At 53.2% G+C, this 18,315-nt stretch overlaps 7 protein-coding genes across 7 annotated transcripts; 5 read left to right on the forward strand and 2 right to left on the reverse strand.

Annotated features, from left to right (window-relative positions):
- Positions 1-1,044: 1,044 nt before the first annotated feature.
- Positions 1,045-1,680, reverse strand: AYL99_05608 (hypothetical protein; the record flags this gene model as incomplete). Its single annotated transcript, XM_018837120.1, has 1 exon — positions 1,045-1,680. The coding sequence occupies one exon, from the start codon at positions 1,678-1,680 to the stop codon at positions 1,045-1,047; it is 636 nt and encodes a 211-aa protein (XP_018693973.1).
- Positions 1,681-2,557: 877 nt separating this feature from the next.
- On the forward strand, positions 2,558-4,135 carry AYL99_05609 (hypothetical protein; the record flags this gene model as incomplete). The annotated part of the gene is made up of 2 exons (XM_018837121.1): positions 2,558-3,003; positions 3,091-4,135. 2 exons carry the CDS (start codon positions 2,558-2,560, stop codon positions 4,133-4,135), a joined length of 1,491 nt encoding a protein of 496 aa, XP_018693974.1.
- A 436-nt stretch (positions 4,136-4,571) lies between these two features.
- AYL99_05610 (hypothetical protein) lies at positions 4,572-6,398 on the forward strand (the record flags this gene model as incomplete). The annotated part of the gene is made up of 4 exons (XM_018837122.1): positions 4,572-5,243; positions 5,300-5,666; positions 5,736-6,220; positions 6,318-6,398. The coding sequence occupies 4 exons, from the start codon at positions 4,572-4,574 to the stop codon at positions 6,396-6,398; spliced, it is 1,605 nt and encodes a 534-aa protein (XP_018693975.1).
- A 383-nt stretch (positions 6,399-6,781) lies between these two features.
- Positions 6,782-8,367, reverse strand: AYL99_05611 (hypothetical protein; the record flags this gene model as incomplete). Its single annotated transcript, XM_018837123.1, has 5 exons — positions 6,782-6,844; positions 7,085-7,344; positions 7,526-7,814; positions 7,929-8,233; positions 8,301-8,367. 5 exons carry the CDS (start codon positions 8,365-8,367, stop codon positions 6,782-6,784), a joined length of 984 nt encoding a protein of 327 aa, XP_018693976.1.
- A 530-nt stretch (positions 8,368-8,897) lies between these two features.
- Positions 8,898-9,888, forward strand: AYL99_05612 (hypothetical protein; the record flags this gene model as incomplete). Its single annotated transcript, XM_018837124.1, has 4 exons — positions 8,898-8,928; positions 8,997-9,332; positions 9,386-9,616; positions 9,668-9,888. The coding sequence occupies 4 exons, from the start codon at positions 8,898-8,900 to the stop codon at positions 9,886-9,888; spliced, it is 819 nt and encodes a 272-aa protein (XP_018693977.1).
- A 733-nt stretch (positions 9,889-10,621) lies between these two features.
- Positions 10,622-12,463, forward strand: AYL99_05613 (hypothetical protein; the record flags this gene model as incomplete). The annotated part of the gene is made up of 2 exons (XM_018837125.1): positions 10,622-12,092; positions 12,150-12,463. The coding sequence occupies 2 exons, from the start codon at positions 10,622-10,624 to the stop codon at positions 12,461-12,463; spliced, it is 1,785 nt and encodes a 594-aa protein (XP_018693978.1).
- Positions 12,464-14,796: 2,333 nt separating this feature from the next.
- Positions 14,797-17,735, forward strand: AYL99_05614 (hypothetical protein; the record flags this gene model as incomplete). The annotated part of the gene is made up of 2 exons (XM_018837126.1): positions 14,797-16,269; positions 16,317-17,735. The coding sequence occupies 2 exons, from the start codon at positions 14,797-14,799 to the stop codon at positions 17,733-17,735; spliced, it is 2,892 nt and encodes a 963-aa protein (XP_018693979.1).
- Between the last annotated feature and the right edge of the window lie 580 nt (positions 17,736-18,315).

An 18,315-nucleotide genomic window follows, 5' to 3' on the forward strand; every position in this document is an offset into this window, starting at 1 on the left:
AGCCACAGCATATATAGCGATTCGGAATGTAATATAAACATATCCGTGCGATCCACGGGGCGTGCCGAAAAGGTTACCGCATTGGTACATACAGTTGCGTGTTATGTTACATTTCGGTTTGCAGATGCGAGATATATCGACGGTCTGAGTCAGCTGACAAGGGGAATGGCGGCGAAGGAATCCTCGTAAGGGGACTGAGACAGCATGTACTTGTCACATACATATTGTAAGTCAGCAGAGAGCTTTACGTCTCTTCCCCTACTCGTGGCGGAGGCTCGAATACAACCCATTTCATAATGCCCTATAGAGGCAAACAGACGGTGAAGACTCAAGGGGTAACTGAGATCGTAAGATCGAGCTCGCGAGAGAATCGAGAAAGGCCATCAACAATAGGAGTCAGCAGGCTTGAGAGAAATTACTTAGGAAGCCACGACATAATCAGAAAAGAGAGACAGACTCGGTGCTGTGCTGCCATGGTCGGCACCATCACAGCATGATTCTGGATGACTGACACGGAAATCTGTGGATCCCAAGGCGATCTACTCGATACGCAAGGTCGAAGGCCTGGAAGAAGTCGAGAGCGGCCGCGTCGAGGGTTGGAAAGTGGAAGGCAATCAAACATGAGAAAGGGGCACAGCAGCCGCAGCGTGAAAAAAATACCCGTAAAGGGATAAAGGGAGAATTGCCACTAGGGGCCAAAAGCCTTGCATTTGCCGCTTTCCGAGTCGTCGCCTCCAAGGCTGTGGCTGATTTAAGAATCTTCTCCTAATATACACATAACCACTAGTAGGTAACGTGCAAATACCTCCGATAATCCGAAATCAAACGGATATACTACCATTGCACACAAGCGGTAATTTGGAGACGATAGGACGACAACGGCACCCAACACGAAAGGCGGTGGGCGTCCTCACAACAGCCAGAGGCAATTTATGGAGTATCGGTGGCAGTTCGCATCGACACCAAGAGTAGACACGGGATTATGATCTCGAGGCTGGAACACCAACCCGCGGCTACAGTCCTAGCAACACCGGAGCAGCAGAGTCATCTCTTTTCTGCCAGAACCCACAGAAAAGGAACCAGCCTGCCATCCTCGTCATCGTGTAGCACTTCACTTTGGATGACGGTGAAGCCGGCGTCCTTGATCATCTCAAGGTTGGTCTCGACATCGAAGCTGCTCCAGTACATCCGCGATCCCAACCAATCCGCTGTCGACCCAGGGTTATCTGAAACTCCCAAGTTGCATAGCAGGTAGCCCGCAGGGGAAGTCCACTCCCAAATCTGTCGGAGAAGGGTGCGCTGCTCGTCTCGCGGGAGGTGGATGATGGAATAGAAGGCCACAACAGCCTGTATCGCTGAACGATCGAACTTGAGGCTTGTCATGTCTCCCAGGATGAAATCCACATTCTCTTCTCGCACATTCGTCTTGGCCAGGTCAATTTGCGACTGAGAGATGTCATTGGCAAAGACTCGACCGCATCGTTGGGCCAGTAAGCGGGTACAGGGCACTCCTGCACCGCAGCCGAGCTCAAGGACATTCGCTTCGGAAGGGTGTGGCAGTTCAGAAAGCAGCCTCTCTGCGTAGTCGAGACGGACTGTTGATCTTCCATGGATCCAGTCGAGGTAGGTTTTTGCAATCTTGTTATAACCGTCCTGAACCAGAAGCTTGTTATTTTCCATGGTTGATGAGTTCTGTCAAGGTGCAGTCAGCCATTCCCGGGTCGAATTCACTCAGAAGGGGGTTTGTTGATCTTCCAAACCTTGGGATGAGTCACAGTTCAGTTCTCATGCTGCGAGACGATGCTCGTGGGTTGCCTGATCCATGCCTGACCCATGCCTGGTCCATGCCTGAGATCCTTGGACTGAGTCATGATTGTGTAAAGACGAGACGCGTCACGTGGTCACCCCCAAGGTTCAACGTCGTCTCGCACTTTGTTCCATCCTCCCCTTTTTTCCATGCCACCACCTATTGCGCTCTCTTTCCATCAAAACGCTCTGCAATGTTCAGCATTCGCTGGACAGCCCTCGAAACCCCCTTCTAAAAGATAATGCGGTCAGCAAATCCTGCTCTGGCGAATTCACCATCCGCGGGTAGTGGACCTCCCATATCTCCAGTCCGTTATCGGCAAACACGGCATGCCGCCCGCAATCCAACTCTCTCACGCAGTGGGACCGTCCCCTCCAAACCGTCGGAAGCTACAACAATAAGAACAATGTGTCCTGGTGCGCCCAACAAACAATCCGCACAATGTACGGCAGTAGGTGGATAGCCAAGGATCGACGTTGTCCTCGCACTCGGTCCTAAACTGTCCCATATCTATCAAAATCTCTTCCGGAGCTTGGTGATCTCTTGTCTGGAGTTTATCGCGCTGAACCGATGATCCCCGAACATTAATAACATTTAGCGAGCGAACGCACTTCGTTTTCCGTGTTTTAGGCTAGACTCCGGGAAGAGGTCCTCACCGTCCACTCTCTGGTATATCTTTACCGAGCCCCGGGTTTGGATTCTCCCCTGTACTCTCTCCAAGTCTACTGAGAAATCGATTGTTATCCGGGCATGGTGGAAGGAAACACACCCAACGAACCACAGGCACGGCCAAATGCCTCTGACGAGAAGGGCGTCGAGACCGTCGAGGCTACCTATGACGACCACAAACCCGAGGTTGCGGAAGCACAATCAAAATGGCAGAAATTCATCGACGTCCTGGCATGGACGCCGCCGTGGTGTCGATGGGATCCAGAAAAGCCGCCCACGTTCTCGGTCTGGCACAACGTTCTGTTCGCGTTTGCGGGTGCCTTTACTGTGGGCAACCTGTACTACAACCACCCAATTCTGAATATTCTGGCTCGAGACTTCAACGTGCATTATGTGACGGTGTCACGAATCCCAACGCTGATGCAGGCTGGCTATGCTACTGGTTTGCTGTTCGTATGTCCGTTGGGTGATTTGCTGAAGAGGAGACCGTTGACACTGGTGCTCATTGCATTCACAGCGACCATGTGGTAAGTCACGCATATCCCAGGCGCCGCGGCTTGTGCAACCACATGGAAACCGGAGCTCTACAATGCTAACCATCATCTGATTACTAGGATTGGGTTGTGCGTGACCCGTTCGTTCACAGTCTTCTGTGCAGTCTCGTACATATGTGCGGTTACGACGGTCATCCCTCAAGTGATGCTGCCGTTGGTGTCAGAATTGGCTCCTCCTAATCGACGCGCTTTGGCCCTGAGCATCACCACTTCTGGTAACCTCCTTGGTATCGTGATTGCTCGTATTCTCTCCGGCGTGGTCACACAGTTTACGTCGTGGCGAAACGTCTACTGGACCGCTCTTGCATTGCAATACCTCATCCTTGTTACACTCTGGCTTTTCATGCCCGACTACCCCTCCTCGAACCCCCAGGGACTGAACTATTTCAAAATGATCGGCGGGATTATCTTCTTATACAAGAAGCACGCTGTCCTTGTTCAAGCCGGATTGATCAGCTTCTGTATCTCGGCCGCATTCACCAATTACTGGACCACACTCACCTTCCTTCTGGCTGGTCCACCGTATTACTACTCACCACTTGTCATTGGATTGTTTGCACTGATTGGCGTGGCTGGGATCCTAATGGGCCCGCTCTACGCGAAGTGGCTCATTCAGCCCTTCGCGCCTCTCTTTTCTTGCTTGATGGGCTGTGCCGCCAACCTGATTGGGATCACCATTGGGACTTACTCGGGGAAGACTACCGTGGCAGGACCAATAATCCAGGCTTTTACGCTGGACATGGGCCTCCAAATCACTCAGGTGGCGAATCGCGCCGCCATCCACGCGATTGAGCCAAACGGGCGGAATCGAGTAAACACGGCTTTCATGTTGTGCACGTTCACGGGTCAATTGACAGGCACATCGGCAGGCGCAAAACTGTACGAGCGTGGTGGATGGTTTGTGAGTGGAAGTCTCAGTGTGGCTTTGGTGGGATTGACATTTGTGATCTGTGCCTTGAGAGGACCGTACGAGGAGGGCTGGATAGGTTGGCACGGAGGGTGGGATGTAAGAAAGAAGAACCTGGCCGAAGCGACGAGCGGGCCGGTGCCAATCGCGTTGGAAGAGTCGAGTACGACTGATGAAGAGAAAGCACAACGGTCATGAATTGAATGTGCCACGTCCCCGACGTCTGAGGACCAACAAAACAACGGGGTTGCGGCCCCTGATTCTTGCAACCACTTCCAGTCTCTTTCAATTCTAATGTTTCAATCGAAACAATATTCACAACATGTCGGAGGTGTCTGATGAGTCTCGCCGCTTTTGGACCAATGAGAACTGCATCTGCTGGTTGCGTGCAGGTTCTGCCTGACGCTGCCTGACGCTGCCTGGCGCTGCCTTCACTTGTGGTCACCCACGTCTCTCACTGTTAATGCAGTCCACACGATTGCCTAGAGGTGCCTACGAGGTAAGTGCGCCTCAAATATCACGTTGTTTGCGATGACTTCTCACCCGAGGACCTCTCTTGAGCATAAATAGGGCCGGCGAAGGTCATCGATGAACTCTCTCTGCGAAACAACCACCGCACTTTTCCTTCCTCACCATGGCAACTTCCGCAGAGGCAGCGGCAGTGAAGTCGAACGTGCCGTCTCTGGCTGAGCAGGCTGAACAAAAAATCTTCAAAGAGCTGGCCGAGTACCTCGAGAAGGAATGCAAGCAATCCGTCTTCGCGGTTGGCGGTTCGATCCCAATTACCTCCCTCTCTGATCACTTAATCTGCGAATCTGACGATGCCGACTCGGAGAGTGGCAGCAATAACACAAAGAGCGGCCCAAAGGAATCCGACGTCGACAAAGACAGCATTGTGGTCGGCTCCGATGTGGATGAGGCGGATCAAGCAGAAGCACCATTGCGAGCAAGTGAGTCTGGTGCCGCAGCCCACAAGATGCGTTGCGACCCGGTTACGATCAGATGGGACTCAACTTCGGCCATCGGATCCTCTTATAAAGTCACCTTACCATGTCCGGCCAGCCAGAGACCCTCCTTCGAGCAACTACTCAAGGACTGCCAGCCAGCGACCTTCGGACTCGGCGGCAAGGACGTCTTGGACGAGACATATCGCAAGGCTGGGAAGTTGGACGAGACAGACTTTTGCACAAACTTCAGTCCCTATGCCTTGGGGATCATCGACACGGCCGCACAAGCTCTTGCTCCAAACAACTGCACACAGACAAACGAGACCCACGGTGTTCGGGCAGAGTTGTACAAGCTGAATGTAAAAACATGCCTCTTGCCTGGTACACTCTCATTGGCTGACTCTGGGGGTTTTAGGTGTATGCAGCGCCCTCGGGCAAGTTCAAAGCGCACGTCGACACTCCGCGCTCGAAACACCAGATCGGATCTCTGGTCGTCTGTCTCCCGTGCGTCCACGAAGGCGGCCAGCTGGTGCTCCGCCACCAAGGCCAGGAGAAAGTCTTCGACTGGTCTGGCGAAAAGAGCAGCACTGCTATTCAATGGGCAGCCTTCTACAGCGATTGTGAACATGAGGTGCTTGAAGTCACTTCCGGCGAACGCGTGACGCTGACGTACAATCTGTACGCCACTTGTTCGGCAAACACGGCATTGATAGATCCGGAACGGGTAGACCTGTACCACACGTTGAAGAGGCTGCTTGAGAACCCGGGCTTCTGCAAGAACGGTAAGACGTTGCGAATTGCGGGGTTGAGATGAATATGGCTGAATCGCGGTTTCTTTGCTTCCAATCTAGGTGTCACACTCGGTTACCACTGTGTGCACGCCTACGCACATACGTCTAGAGATACGACCGCCGCCCTTCCTGCCACTCTGAAGGGAGTTGACAAGGTGATCTACGCATGCTTCCGCGCAACCAAACTCCCCGTCCGTCTCCGTCACGTAATTGCGATGCGCAAGTCAAGCCGTAACCAGTGCTATGAAGATCTCTTGGAAAGATACTGGACCGAGGACCCGGCCAGAGTCGAGGACTTGAAGCCGCTGTACCAGCGCAAGGAGCAGAACGGGTGGGGCATCTGGAAGTTGCAGGACAAGCACGCAAAGCCCGACTTCGAATTGCTGGCGGATGGCCTTGTTCTATCGACTTACACACGCGCAGGCCTGTTTGAGGACCACCAGTGGATAGATATCCTGGACGGTTGGACCCGCGACATCAGTGTCAAACAGGTCAGGTGGCTGAACACGGCGAGTCATAAGGAGTTGGCGTTGGTACATGGTGCAGTAAGTCTGTTTGCCAGTTGTTCTTGCCCCCTCCGATATTTGTCTCCATCCCACTCCCTTGATTTTGGGCTGGTTATTCTGATCCTTTTCCATCCAGTACGGCAACGAGGCCAGTCTCGGAACTTTGTACTCCAGGTTGGTCATCACCCTGGATATTCCCCCATTTCAAGATCGGTGAAGCTTGAGGTGGGCAAAGAGATGGGGGCTACATTCAAACACCCGGCCAATATCGAGGCTGCAGGCAGCCAAGGCGGAGGCAAGCAAGGCGGGCAAGGAACACTAGGGGATTCTCTTTCGACGGGAGACTTTTCTCGCTCAAATGTGACTTTCTTTCTTTCTTTCCTCTACTTCTCCTCTCTCGCCTTGACGCGTCTAGATCGCTCATTCAGGGTCTAAGCCATATACACAGTCTGCTAAGACGTGGAGCAGAATGAGACGGTCAAGAGCATCTACCGTGTGTGGCATATCCCTCTGTAGCCCCAGATTCAGCTGGCTTGACCTACTCAACTGTGTCCCTCTACGTCGTTCTAATGTGCCCAGCTCCCACCTCAAAACAAAGTCTCAAGTCGAAGTGCCGTTCGTCTTCTCGTGTGTCTTCGGATTGTTGTGCCCCCAGTCCATACCCTACAAACGAGATAGTCGTTGTCAGCCCCCTTGTTTGTTGTTCCTGATAGATATGGTTGCTCGCAACCCCGGGTTCCCTCCCCCCTCCCTCTCTGGCTGCAAGAAGCGCGGTGTTCGGCTCCTCAAACACCACTTTCAAAGAGGGATGAGGGAAGGATGGGTGGGCGGAAACGACAAAGAGAAAAAAGAGAGCGAAATCCAAGGGAAAGACCTATCAAGAACAACAATAAGAACACGTACCAGTCCCAGAATGACCTGCCCCTGGGCTAAGTCGCGCGCGTTCTTCTCGCCCAGCCAGACGGGCTCGGTCTTCTTGATGCCCTCCTCGATATCGACGGCCTTGCCGCCGGCCACGAAGAGGGCCTTGCCGTGCGTCCGTGGCTCAGCGCTGACCTGGATGATGTACTTGGCCACGTCGAGGGGCTGGTTCATGGGCATCGCGTGCTTGACCCACTCGGCGCGCACGCCGGCCAGGAGTTGCGTGTCGGTGGCCCACGGACCTGGAGTGGTTGAGAGACACGGAGAGTGAGTAATTACATTGATTGAATAAATGACCCGGAGGGGGATAGGTGAATAAGCGGGGTTACAGAAAGTAAGTAGCAACTTAAGGGAGAGACGAAGGGAGGGAAGAGAGGCACATGCATGGCCCTTTTTTCGGGCCATCTGCATGGTGGAACGTACAAATGGCGTTGATTCTCAGACCGTACAACGGCGCCGTGAACGGACGGAGCGCTCTCATCAGGCCCAACACGCCATGCTTAGCCGCAGAATAAGCGAACAGACCCGGCGACTCTTTGAAGCCGGCGACCGAGGAGACAAGCGTGATGCACTTTGACGAGGTGATGGATTTGGCCGTCGTCGAGGCTTGGTCGAAGGTGTGCTTCTCCTTGAGATAGGCCACGGCGAGCCGGGCAAAGTATAACGTGCCGTTCAGGTTGATGTCGATGACCTCGGAGATGCCTGTGGGCGTCTGCATTTGTCATGGTGAGCGACGACTGTGAGCAGGAGGGATGGCATGGTATGCATAACATGACAAGCCATACACCACGGGGCTGGCTCCCGTCTAACGAACGACCTCACGTACCTCTCTCACGCTCTGGAGGTTCAGATTTTCCGGCTCCCAATACCCCGGCCGTTCTGTCACTGCAGCGCAACAGATCGCAATGTCAATCTGCCCGTGCTGGTTGTAGGCGGTGTCGAACAAAGAGAGGATCGACTGGTAATCCCGCACATTGACCTTGAGATATGTCACACTCCCTTCTGACGGCGAAGCTCGAAGTTCGTCTGCCAATCTCGAACCCTTGGTGTCGTCCCAGTCGCCAAAGAAGACATGAGCCCCCGATTGATATAGTTGTGTCACAGTTGCTGCACCGATCCCTTGAGCGCCACCTGGGAAAATGAAGGGTGTGAGAGTGAGTTGCCAGGACCATCAACGAGACGGGTCATGTTCACCAACCTGCAAGGACCGCCACTTTCCCCTTCACCGAGTCCAAAGTTGATTGCTCGATATTTACCTCTGCCATTGTGGTTTGGTAACGGAGACTTTCAGTACTTTTCTTGTGCCCAGCAGAGAAGTCGATCAGGTTGCTTGGTTCGAATCAACGACACGTCCCGGGGGTCGAGAGCGAAAGACAAACTATTTCCACGTGAAAGGAGGCTATTGCCTGGCACGGATGGGACAACACATAGGTTTGAAGCTTACCCATGCTCACATATCACACTCCCAGAGGCAGATGGGTCCATATCCGATGAGGGGATTTCCCAGTTGGCCTCATCTATTCCTGCCTAGCTCTCGGCAATTGCTCGACTGGCCTTCAGCGAGAATCGGGGTCTAAGGGGCTTCAAGGCTGTGCTGCCCCACATGGAAAAATCACGGGCATTTCGTGGGGCAATTCCGTGTCGAAGGACGAGCATCTGCCTGTCACCGGGAGGGTGGATTGACCGGATATTTGAGAGATGATGGTCCTGTAGTGTTTGTTAGTTTGTAGGTGGAACAACCTGAGATTGCACTCCCTCTGCAAGAATTGCTCACCGGGGTTCCAATACAGATACAATGGCCGTAAAGAAGAGTGTCGTGGTAACAGGTCAGTGTATCTGCAATAACATCCCGGTCTCACCTAACAGATTTCTGATATCGATCAATTCCATGCAGGAGGTGCGTCAGGGATAGGGTTGGGAATCACCCGTTCATTTGCAGAACATGGTGCCCATGTTTCGGTCCTGGATGTGAACTCAGACGGCGCGCAGATCGTCAAAGGGCTGTCGTCAGAGTATCCCAACGCCAGTTTCTCGTTCATGAAAGCCGATATCTCCAAATGGGATGAGCTGGCTGCAGTGTTCGAGCAGATCTATCGGGAGCAAGGCCGGATCGACGTTGTCATGGCCAATGCTGGGATATCGAAAGAACCGAGTTTGATCGTGGACGAGGACACGCCTTCAAAGCCACCTCTGCATACCTTGGACGTCAATTTGATTGGGACAGTATACAGTGAGTTCGGAACGGTCGCGCAGGCGAAGATGTGTCTAATGGCTCTCGCACAGCCGTAAAGTTGGCCATCCACTATATCAAGAAGAATGCTGTCGTGAACGGAGCCACGATGCCTTCCAAAGGCTCCATCATTTGCACAGCGTCGAATGCCGGGTTATATCCGTTTGCAGTCGCACCAATTTATGCCGCGTCCAAGTTTGGGGTCGTCGGCTTGGTGAGGTCACTGGCACGTCAGCTCGAGAGGGAGGCGATTCAGATCAATGCTTTGGCACCCGCTGTCCTCGGTAGGTTCCTTGCTGGGACACTGTGACGTCGACACTGACCGGTGTATCCAGAAACAAACATCGCTCCCGACAAAGCCTTGTTCAAGACCATGATCCTCACACCCATGTCCACCCTGACGCGAGGAGTTCAACAGCTTGTATCAGATCCATCCTTGACAGGACAGATTGCTGAGATCCACGGGGAAAATGTCTCACTGAGAGAGCCGACCCCATATATTGATGAGGATACCGGCACGAACATAGAGACGTTCTGGTCCTTGGGATATGCTTGATGACCCTGCGAGGGGGAGAGGAAGCTTCTTCTCGTCCGGAAGAAACATCGATGCAGACCAAAGCCTCTTGAAAGCACAGGCGACCTTGAAGGTGGACTACGGCATCCACTTTGCCGAACGCCTTCAAGCATAAAAGACACTGCGATCCATCCCCTGATAGGAGACAGCGGCTGAGACGAATAGTTTCCATCTCTTCAAATCAAACTGGTCCCAATCGTGACTGGCCTACCTGGCTGATAGAGTGGCTATGGTGTCTCGAGGCTGGCAAGTCGCGGGCTTTACTCGGGCGCAAAAGGACTGTGATGCCCGGCTTTCTCCGAGAGTCGACCGGGAGACTCAAGGCCGGGTTCGGAAATCATTCCATTGTCAACAGCCACTATGCAACCCCGTGGTTCCGCCCGACCGACGTATCAGGGGCGCCTGTCGCCCGCTTCGAAGCCTCACTAGTCCCCCAAAGCCCGCGCAGTCGGGGTTTCAACTCCCACCCATGATGCCATCCACTACCCCAGACTTAGCAGACCCAGCACCTTGAGTGCCTCGGACATTTGTGGCACGACGCCTCAGGTGGGTGGTATGAGCTCCAGATCTGGAGAACTTATAGGCCACCCCCCTCCCTGGATTGGATCCTACAACTCGGCAGCACACACCTGGTGCCGCTGCTCATCATCACCATGTCGTAACTGATTGTTGTGTACACCGAAGGACCCAGCCAACCTCCCCCAGAGTGCCAACCATGTCCTCCGCCAAATCGCGCCTGTCCAGTTTGGCAGCGCAGATATTCCCTGCCAGCGCTCAGCTTCCATCCACCAAGTCAATCGACAATCTCAGCATCGACAACCACACCGTGGGTACTCTGTCATGGTACAACGTCCATACTCTTTCCCCGGCGTTCTTTCTTCCCCGCGCAGCATCCATCGAGCCTAACGCCCCAGCCATCTATCATCGCACGGCCAACAACAAAATCCTGAGAAGGTCGTACATCGAGTTCGCCGACAGAGCTCGAGGATTCGCGTATTATATCAAGAAGAAGGAATACAAGAGAATCGGGATATTGTCCACGAATACCCCGGCTTTCCTCGAGGCCGTCTTCGGCATTGGGGCCGCAGGTGCGATCAATATCGCCATCAATTATCGGTTGAAAAAGGACGACATCGCCTATATCTTCGACCATGCAGATGCGGATGCCATAGTAGTCGACGCCGAGTTCCTGAACTTGCTCGACGACTATAGGCAAAACCATCCTGACGTACCCATCATCATCGACACAGACACGGATGCTGTCGAGGGCGAGCTATGTGGACCTTTCGATCAGGCCGTGCTCGAGGGCCTCCGATACGATACCTCACTCGGATCTCGTGGCTGGGATGGCCTCGAGGCCCAGGCGCCCGACGAACTTGCCGTCAATGCCTTAGCATACACAAGTGGGACAACCGCTCGACCCAAAGGCGTCGAGTACACCCATCGAGGTTGCTATTTGGGAGCTCTGGGCAACATCATTGAATCCGGTCTTGCGTATCATGATGGTGAGCGGTGCAAGTATCTCTGGACCCTGCCCATGTTTCATGCCATGGGTTGGACTTTCCCCTGGGCCGTGACTGCTGCGCGAGGAACACATTACTGTCTTCGCAAAATCGACTACCCGGAGATCTGGCGGCTGCTGAAGGACGAAGGCATCACCCATTACTGTGCAGCCCCGACCGTCAACACGCTTCTATGCGCGGATTCCAACGCCCAGAGGCTGTCCAAGCCCGTGCGAGTCACGGTGGCGGCCAGTCCTCCGACAGCACATCTATTTGAGCAAATGACAAATCTGAATTTGCACCCAGTACACGTTTATGGACTCACTGAGACATATGGTCCAATCACAAAAGGATATATCCTGCCGGAATGGCACGAGTTCTCAAATGTCAAGGATAAATATGCCAAGATGGCTCGTCAAGGTCACGGCTTCATCACATCACTGCCTGTCAGAGTGATCAAGACCGATGTACCTGAGGGCACCATTGTTGATGTTGAGAAAAATGGTAAAGAGATAGGAGAGATCGTGTTCAATGGCAACATTTGCGCTAGAGGGTACTACAAGGACGAAGCCGCAACCAGAAAGCTCTTCCTTGGAGGTGTGCTGCACTCCGGAGATTTGGCGGTATGGCATGAAGATGGAGCCGTCCAGATTTTAGACCGGGCAAAGGACATCATCATTTCCGGTAAGTCTTTGCCTGCAGAAATGCTGTGAGGGGCAAATTGCTGAACATGTTGACCAGGTGGCGAGAACATATCTTCCGTCGCGTTGGAATCGATGCTTGTCACGCATCCGGATATCCTCGAGTGCGGCGTGGCTGCCGTCAGCGACAGTCACTGGGGCGAACGGCCCAAAGCCTTTATAACCGTCAAACCGAACGTCAAGGTGACGGGGGAAGACGTGATCAAATGGGCGCGCGACCACCCAGGAATCAGCCGTTTCATGGTGCCACGAGAGGTCGAAATTGTCCCCGAATTGCCCAAAACCAGCACGGGCAAGATCAGGAAAAATGTACTCCGAGAATGGGCCAAAGGCGCAAAGAGAGAAAAGGACTAAGGGCGTAACTCACTGTGGTCCGCGAGGCTGATGCCTAACAGTTGGATTGAGGGGCATGGGGTCCATACAATCTTATCGACGATGTACATACCTTCTGAGCATTGATATGGTCCTGATGTAATTCAAGTCGTCTTGTGTTCGAGGCTTGTCTCTTTCGGGTATGCGTAGCGGTCTTCGTAGCCGGAAGATCTGTTGGCTTGTTATCTTAGTCTGCACAGCAGCCACGGCTCTCCTCAATCTTTTGTAACTGCCCAAAAGTGACCGCGTTGTCGATCGACATGGGAGCTCGCCTTTTGACTTTTTGCGGGACAGGTTCGGCTCAAGCCGGACCACCAGGATCGGCAAGATTCATAGCATACGAACTTGGAAATAGGGACAGCCGTAGAAAGTGTGGAGCCTGCCGGGAGCAGTAGTCGCAGTGTCGAGCCTTTTACCCTTCGCACTTGGGTAAAGCACAGCCGATCTTTGCTTGCAGAAACAGCCAACGCACCGATGCACTCGTAGAACCCATGCTTCCTCTGATCGAACTGCCCATCCAACATGGAGTTGACGCTGTCGGCTTGATCCTTCTAGATCCTTCTTTATTAAATGTCTGGACCTTCTTTATAACATGTAGCTTTTTCGGAAGACGGGATCAAGCCTTTGGCGTGAAGGATCGGGGGATGTTGGCCGGTTGGAAGACAATAGCTGCAGCCGACAACCCTAGGCATGCATCTTTATCGGCGTCACGGAGCTTCGAGTCGCCGCCCCCATAGCCTTCCCGTGGTATGCAGAGCACGTCATGTGGGAGAGCAGGGTGGATTCGTAGTCTGATGAAGAGAGGGTGGACAGAATGATGGGTTTGCACAAAATCAGTCTGTACGAAGAGGAAATCTCAACAGTTGAGGGTCGACCACGAGTCTGGAGAGAAGTGGACAGGCCTGGGTGGTAAGATGATCAGGGTGCGCAAACTGGCCAGGCTTCGAATATGGCATACAGGACTCGCATGCTGTTTCCGAGAGTGAGGATCCATCGAGGGGTCTCTTTCGGGTGTTGTTGGTTCGAGAATCAAGATCTGCTGCGCCCACTCTGGGTCACTGCAACAATAGTCGGCAGTAGGTTGACAGAGTATCCGGTAAGGGTATGATGTAAAGAGCGTTGTGAGGTGCAGCAGGGGAAACAAACCATGTGGAATCTCCGGCAAGATATTTGATGGCAAGTGGCTAAGCAGTCTGCCAGTAGCAATGCGATGCTCCAAGCTTAGGGCCCCAGCAGCTGGGGTTTGGACCTGGTGTTGATCAAATAACAGTGCCTAACTAGGCTTCCCTTATGCTGATTGACTGTTTTGAGCCTCCCCTGGAGAGGTCTTTGGGAGAAAAGGTCACAGGCTTTCCCAAGTAAACATCAACTACTGGTACTTGGAAGGACCCGACCCTGGCAGAAGGACCCGGTATCACCAGCCAAACTTGGCAGCTGAGATCACAAGAGGATACACAGCTCAACATCCTGCGGGTAGGAACCGGGTACCAAATAATGGAGAAGTCGTTGTTGCCCACTGTTGATCTCCCGTGAGCCAAAAGCAAGGGCTCTTGGGAATGTCGAGCGTCTTCGTAGATCAAATCTGGTAGGGAGGTCGGAGTATTGCATACACATATCCCGTATTAGCAAAGAAATATTAGGTGTCTCTCTGGGTGCCAGGGGCACCTAGGTGCCTGGGGAATAAAGTTGATTTGTCAAGTGGCAGTCTGCAGCCTAGCACCTACCTAGTGTAGCCCGGGCGAGGGGGGCGAGGGTGTCCCAGGGCCTGGGCGCGTGAACTCGTAGGAGGTTGTCGCTTCCTCGACCCAGCGCCACTAGCCACTCTGCCACTTGTGACCCCCGAACGCCTCCTTTCTCTCACTCCCTGACTCCTCCATCCTTCATTCGGCTGCATCTTTCGACCACCGTTCTTCAAACAACTCTCTGCGCCCGACACACGCCCATTCCCGCACCACCTCTTTTTTACCCTTTCCCTGCCTCTTCATCCCATTACAGCCCTAGGCGAACGCTGCATATCATATTATCACGTTCTGTTCAGGGTGTAATGCATATGCATACTCCGTTTACGTCGTGACCTCTCACCGCCGCAACCGGATGCGCCGAACCTCCCTTCCCCTCGAAAACAAGCAAACCGACGGCGTCACCACCAAGCAATGACTCTTTACCTATCAGGTCATCTCTGAAGGAGTTTTCGAGGAGCTGGTTTCTGCTCTTAGAGACGCAAAGATCCGTGGAACGCTAATATACTCGTGACGCTTCTGCTATAAACACGGCCTCCCTCATCTTATCCTCTCACGCAGCCTGATCCCGCAGGCATGGCAGACGAACCGCGGTCTCGCCTTGCCCCCATCCACACACGAAACCTCAGTACTGTCACCGTCGAATCCGACAGCTCAGACAGTTCTCCATGTCCAGGCGATGATGAAGATACCGATTACTTTATGGCCCATGCCAACGATTCGCAGTCCTCTCTGGGGGCCCTCACGGCCATTCGTGACTGCGACGACGACGTCGATCTTGATCAAGTCCATCGTCTCTCCCCCATATCCAAGCTACCTCCCGAAATCCTCATTGCGATCTTGGCGAAATTGACCACGACATCTGACCTGCGAAACTGTATGCTAGTGTCTTATCACTGGGCATTGTACGCGGTGGGCATTCTGTGGCATCGCCCCTTGTGCAACAAGTGGGCAAACCTTCTGAACGTTGTCACAACTTTGGAGAAGGGCGACCAGTCCTTTTTTCCATACCAGGAGATGGTCAAGAGATTGAATTTAACCGCAATTGCAGACAAGGTCAACGATGGCACGGTCCAGCCATTTATGAAATGCAAGAGTATCGAGCGCCTGACCCTGACCAATTGCTCCATGCTGACCGATTTTGGTGTTGTGGGCCTGGTGGATGGCTGCAGGAAGCTTCAAGCACTTGATGTTACCGACCTTGAGTCCTTGACAGACCGCACTCTACATGTAGTAGCCCAGAATTGCGCCAAGTTGCAGGGCCTCAACATCACCAATTGCACCAACATCACCGACGAGTCTTTGGTGGAGATCGCCGAGAATTGCAGACAACTCAAAAGACTGAAACTCAATGGCGTGTCGCGAGCCACAGATCTATCCATTACGGCAGTTGCGAGAAATTGCCGCTCAATCCTAGAAATTGACCTCGCTGGTTGCCATGCCATCACCTCAGAATCCGTCACTGCACTACTCTCCAATCTGTCGAATATGAGAGAGCTGCGTCTAGCTCACTGCATCGACATCAATGATTCAGCCTTTACGAATCTCCCGCCCAGGCTCTCCTTCGACGCGCTACGGATTTTGGATCTCACAGCTTGCGAGCAGGTCAGAGACGATGCCATTGCAAGAATTATTCCGGCTGCACCTCGTCTAAGGAATTTGGTGCTGGCAAAGTGCAGGCACATTACAGATCGCGCAGTTGCCTCCATCTGCAAATTGACTAAAAACCTACATTACATTCATCTAGGGCATTGTATCAACCTAACGGACAATGCGGTCATCCAGCTTGTGAAAGCTTGCAACCGGATTCGGTATATCGATCTCGCATGTTGCTCCCGGCTGACGGACGCCAGCGTCCGCCATTTGGCACAACTTCCGAAGCTTCGCAGAATTGGCCTGGTCAAATGTCAGAACTTAACGGATCAAAGCATTATAGCCCTGGCTCGAGGCCCGCTCATGTTCAGTTCCGGGGGGAAGATAGGGGTGCCCTCCCAGCTCGTATCGCTCGAGCGAGTACATCTTAGCTACTGCGTGAATTTGACGCTCAAGGTACGAGCAACCCAGTCAGATTATCACTCTGTCTAATCAATGAATAGGGAATCACGGCACTTCTTCACCATTGCCCTCGGCTGACCCATTTGTCATTGACCGGTGTGCAAGCATTTCTCCGCGATGATTTGACCTGCTTCTGCCGCGATGCTCCGGCCGAGTTCACGCACCCCCAAAGAGATGTATTCTGCGTCTTTTCAGGGGACGGAGTCCAGCGACTTCGTGACTACCTCCTGCGTCTTGCCATGGATGAGGCACAGCGAGAAAGTCGTGATGCGCTTGATGAGAGTCTGGTCGACGAAGCGGACAGCCCAGGTGCCGACACCATGTCGGATGATGGTACAATTGACGGGAATGAGCAATACCTGGATCATGCCCTGATGAACTCGCATCGCGGCTTGCCCTTGGTCAACACACATCAATCACGACCCCGGACACGAAGTTTACACGACTATTCCAGCTTTCATGTTGAGATGCCACTACTGCCGTTCGATCAGGTGCAACATATGGGCCCATGGACCCCTGGTTCACGTCTGCCGCCTGAATCTCGCACCTCTCAAGCTTCGCCGCACGTCAATATCGTGACCGCCAACAACGCTTACCAGCCGGAGCCATACGAGCGCCGGTCACGAAGCCCTGGCTATTCCAACGCATTTGATGTAGCCGCGGGATACGGCGAGCGTGCAAGGAGCACATCTCGTACCCCGTCACGGAGGCATACCTTAGAGTCCACTTCAAGTCTCTACACCGCTCCCACTCCAGCCCATGGGGCTGGAGAAAGCAGTTCTCGGCCTCCCGAACTAGGTCACTATTCACAGGATCCTAGAGCTGGGTATTTCGGGCTGGACGATCCCAGGAGATTTCCCGGCTGGACAGGTTCGCATTTGTTCGCATCAGAACCGCTTCGAAGGCACGTTCCAGGAGCATCATTCAGGAACCCAGCCGATGTGCGGCAGTCTTTTTTGCGACCTGAGCCAGGATTCAGCGCCTTTGACGCTAACCACGAAGCGATCATGTCTACCATTCCAGGTAGTCGACCTGGTAGTCGACACCCATCACGATCTAATAGTCCTCGCCTATCCAGGGTGAACAGTCGGTCGCGATTGAGTAGTCTTCTGGCGCCTCCACGAAGCTACTCGTCAACTCCGCCGAGTCAAGGAGAAGGCCCAAGGCGCAGTAGTCGGGAGCGGCGAAGCCGAGAAAGATCCCGCATGGAGGAAGAAGCACACCGGGAAGCAATGCTACGGGCACTCGCAGAAGCTGACGCTGCCGATCAACTGAGACCAGACCTGCGTCGAATTGAATCCGATCGGCAGATCGAACTACCATTCTTACCTCCGAATCTGATAGAACGTGTCAGGAGGACGTCTCTCACGCACACAGAACCAACACCAGACATTCGTTTTGAAGTGGAGGACACCGGGCCTACCGTTGATCCTGACCAGGATGTTACAATGACACAGTAGGGACAGAATACATTTTCGGGAATTTGTGAAGCATATGTTTATTGAGTACACGCGGAACGCATCGAAATGACGTCTCAATGAAGATGACTTTCTAAACCGAGGACGACTGGTCGACCAGCATGCCTTAATCCCAGCGACGCCCCGTTCTAGACTTTTACGATAAAAGATCGCGATGTGATCTGGCGACGGAGAAAATCTGTTTCGAGCGAGCAAGCAGGGTGTTCCGGCTTCAGAAACGCATGTCTTTTCTCAGCATGTCAGCACAGTCGAGGCATCCCAGGTTCTTTTTGACCTGAGCCGGTTTTCAGACAAACAAAAGGCTTTGCATGATTACATCAAGTGTGAGCGCGGAGTGGCTGCATGGAGTTGTTCGAGCGGGAAGCTGTGCGAGCATATTATCTGATTACTTTTAGCATAGCATTGTTCGTCTGTTCATTTCATGCATGCAGCGCACTACAGAGTCAAATTGATCCTTTCACAAGAGACAACAGATGTTGTATTTCACTATTCGTGTCGTTGCGGGCTCGGCCGTCTGGGCGTCCTGCCACAGTATTCTCGATGCATGATTCCATGTGAAGAT

This window comes from Fonsecaea erecta (assembly GCF_001651985.1).
Source record: "Fonsecaea erecta strain CBS 125763 chromosome Unknown Scaff4, whole genome shotgun sequence".
Lineage (NCBI taxonomy): Eukaryota > Fungi > Ascomycota > Eurotiomycetes > Chaetothyriales > Herpotrichiellaceae > Fonsecaea > Fonsecaea erecta.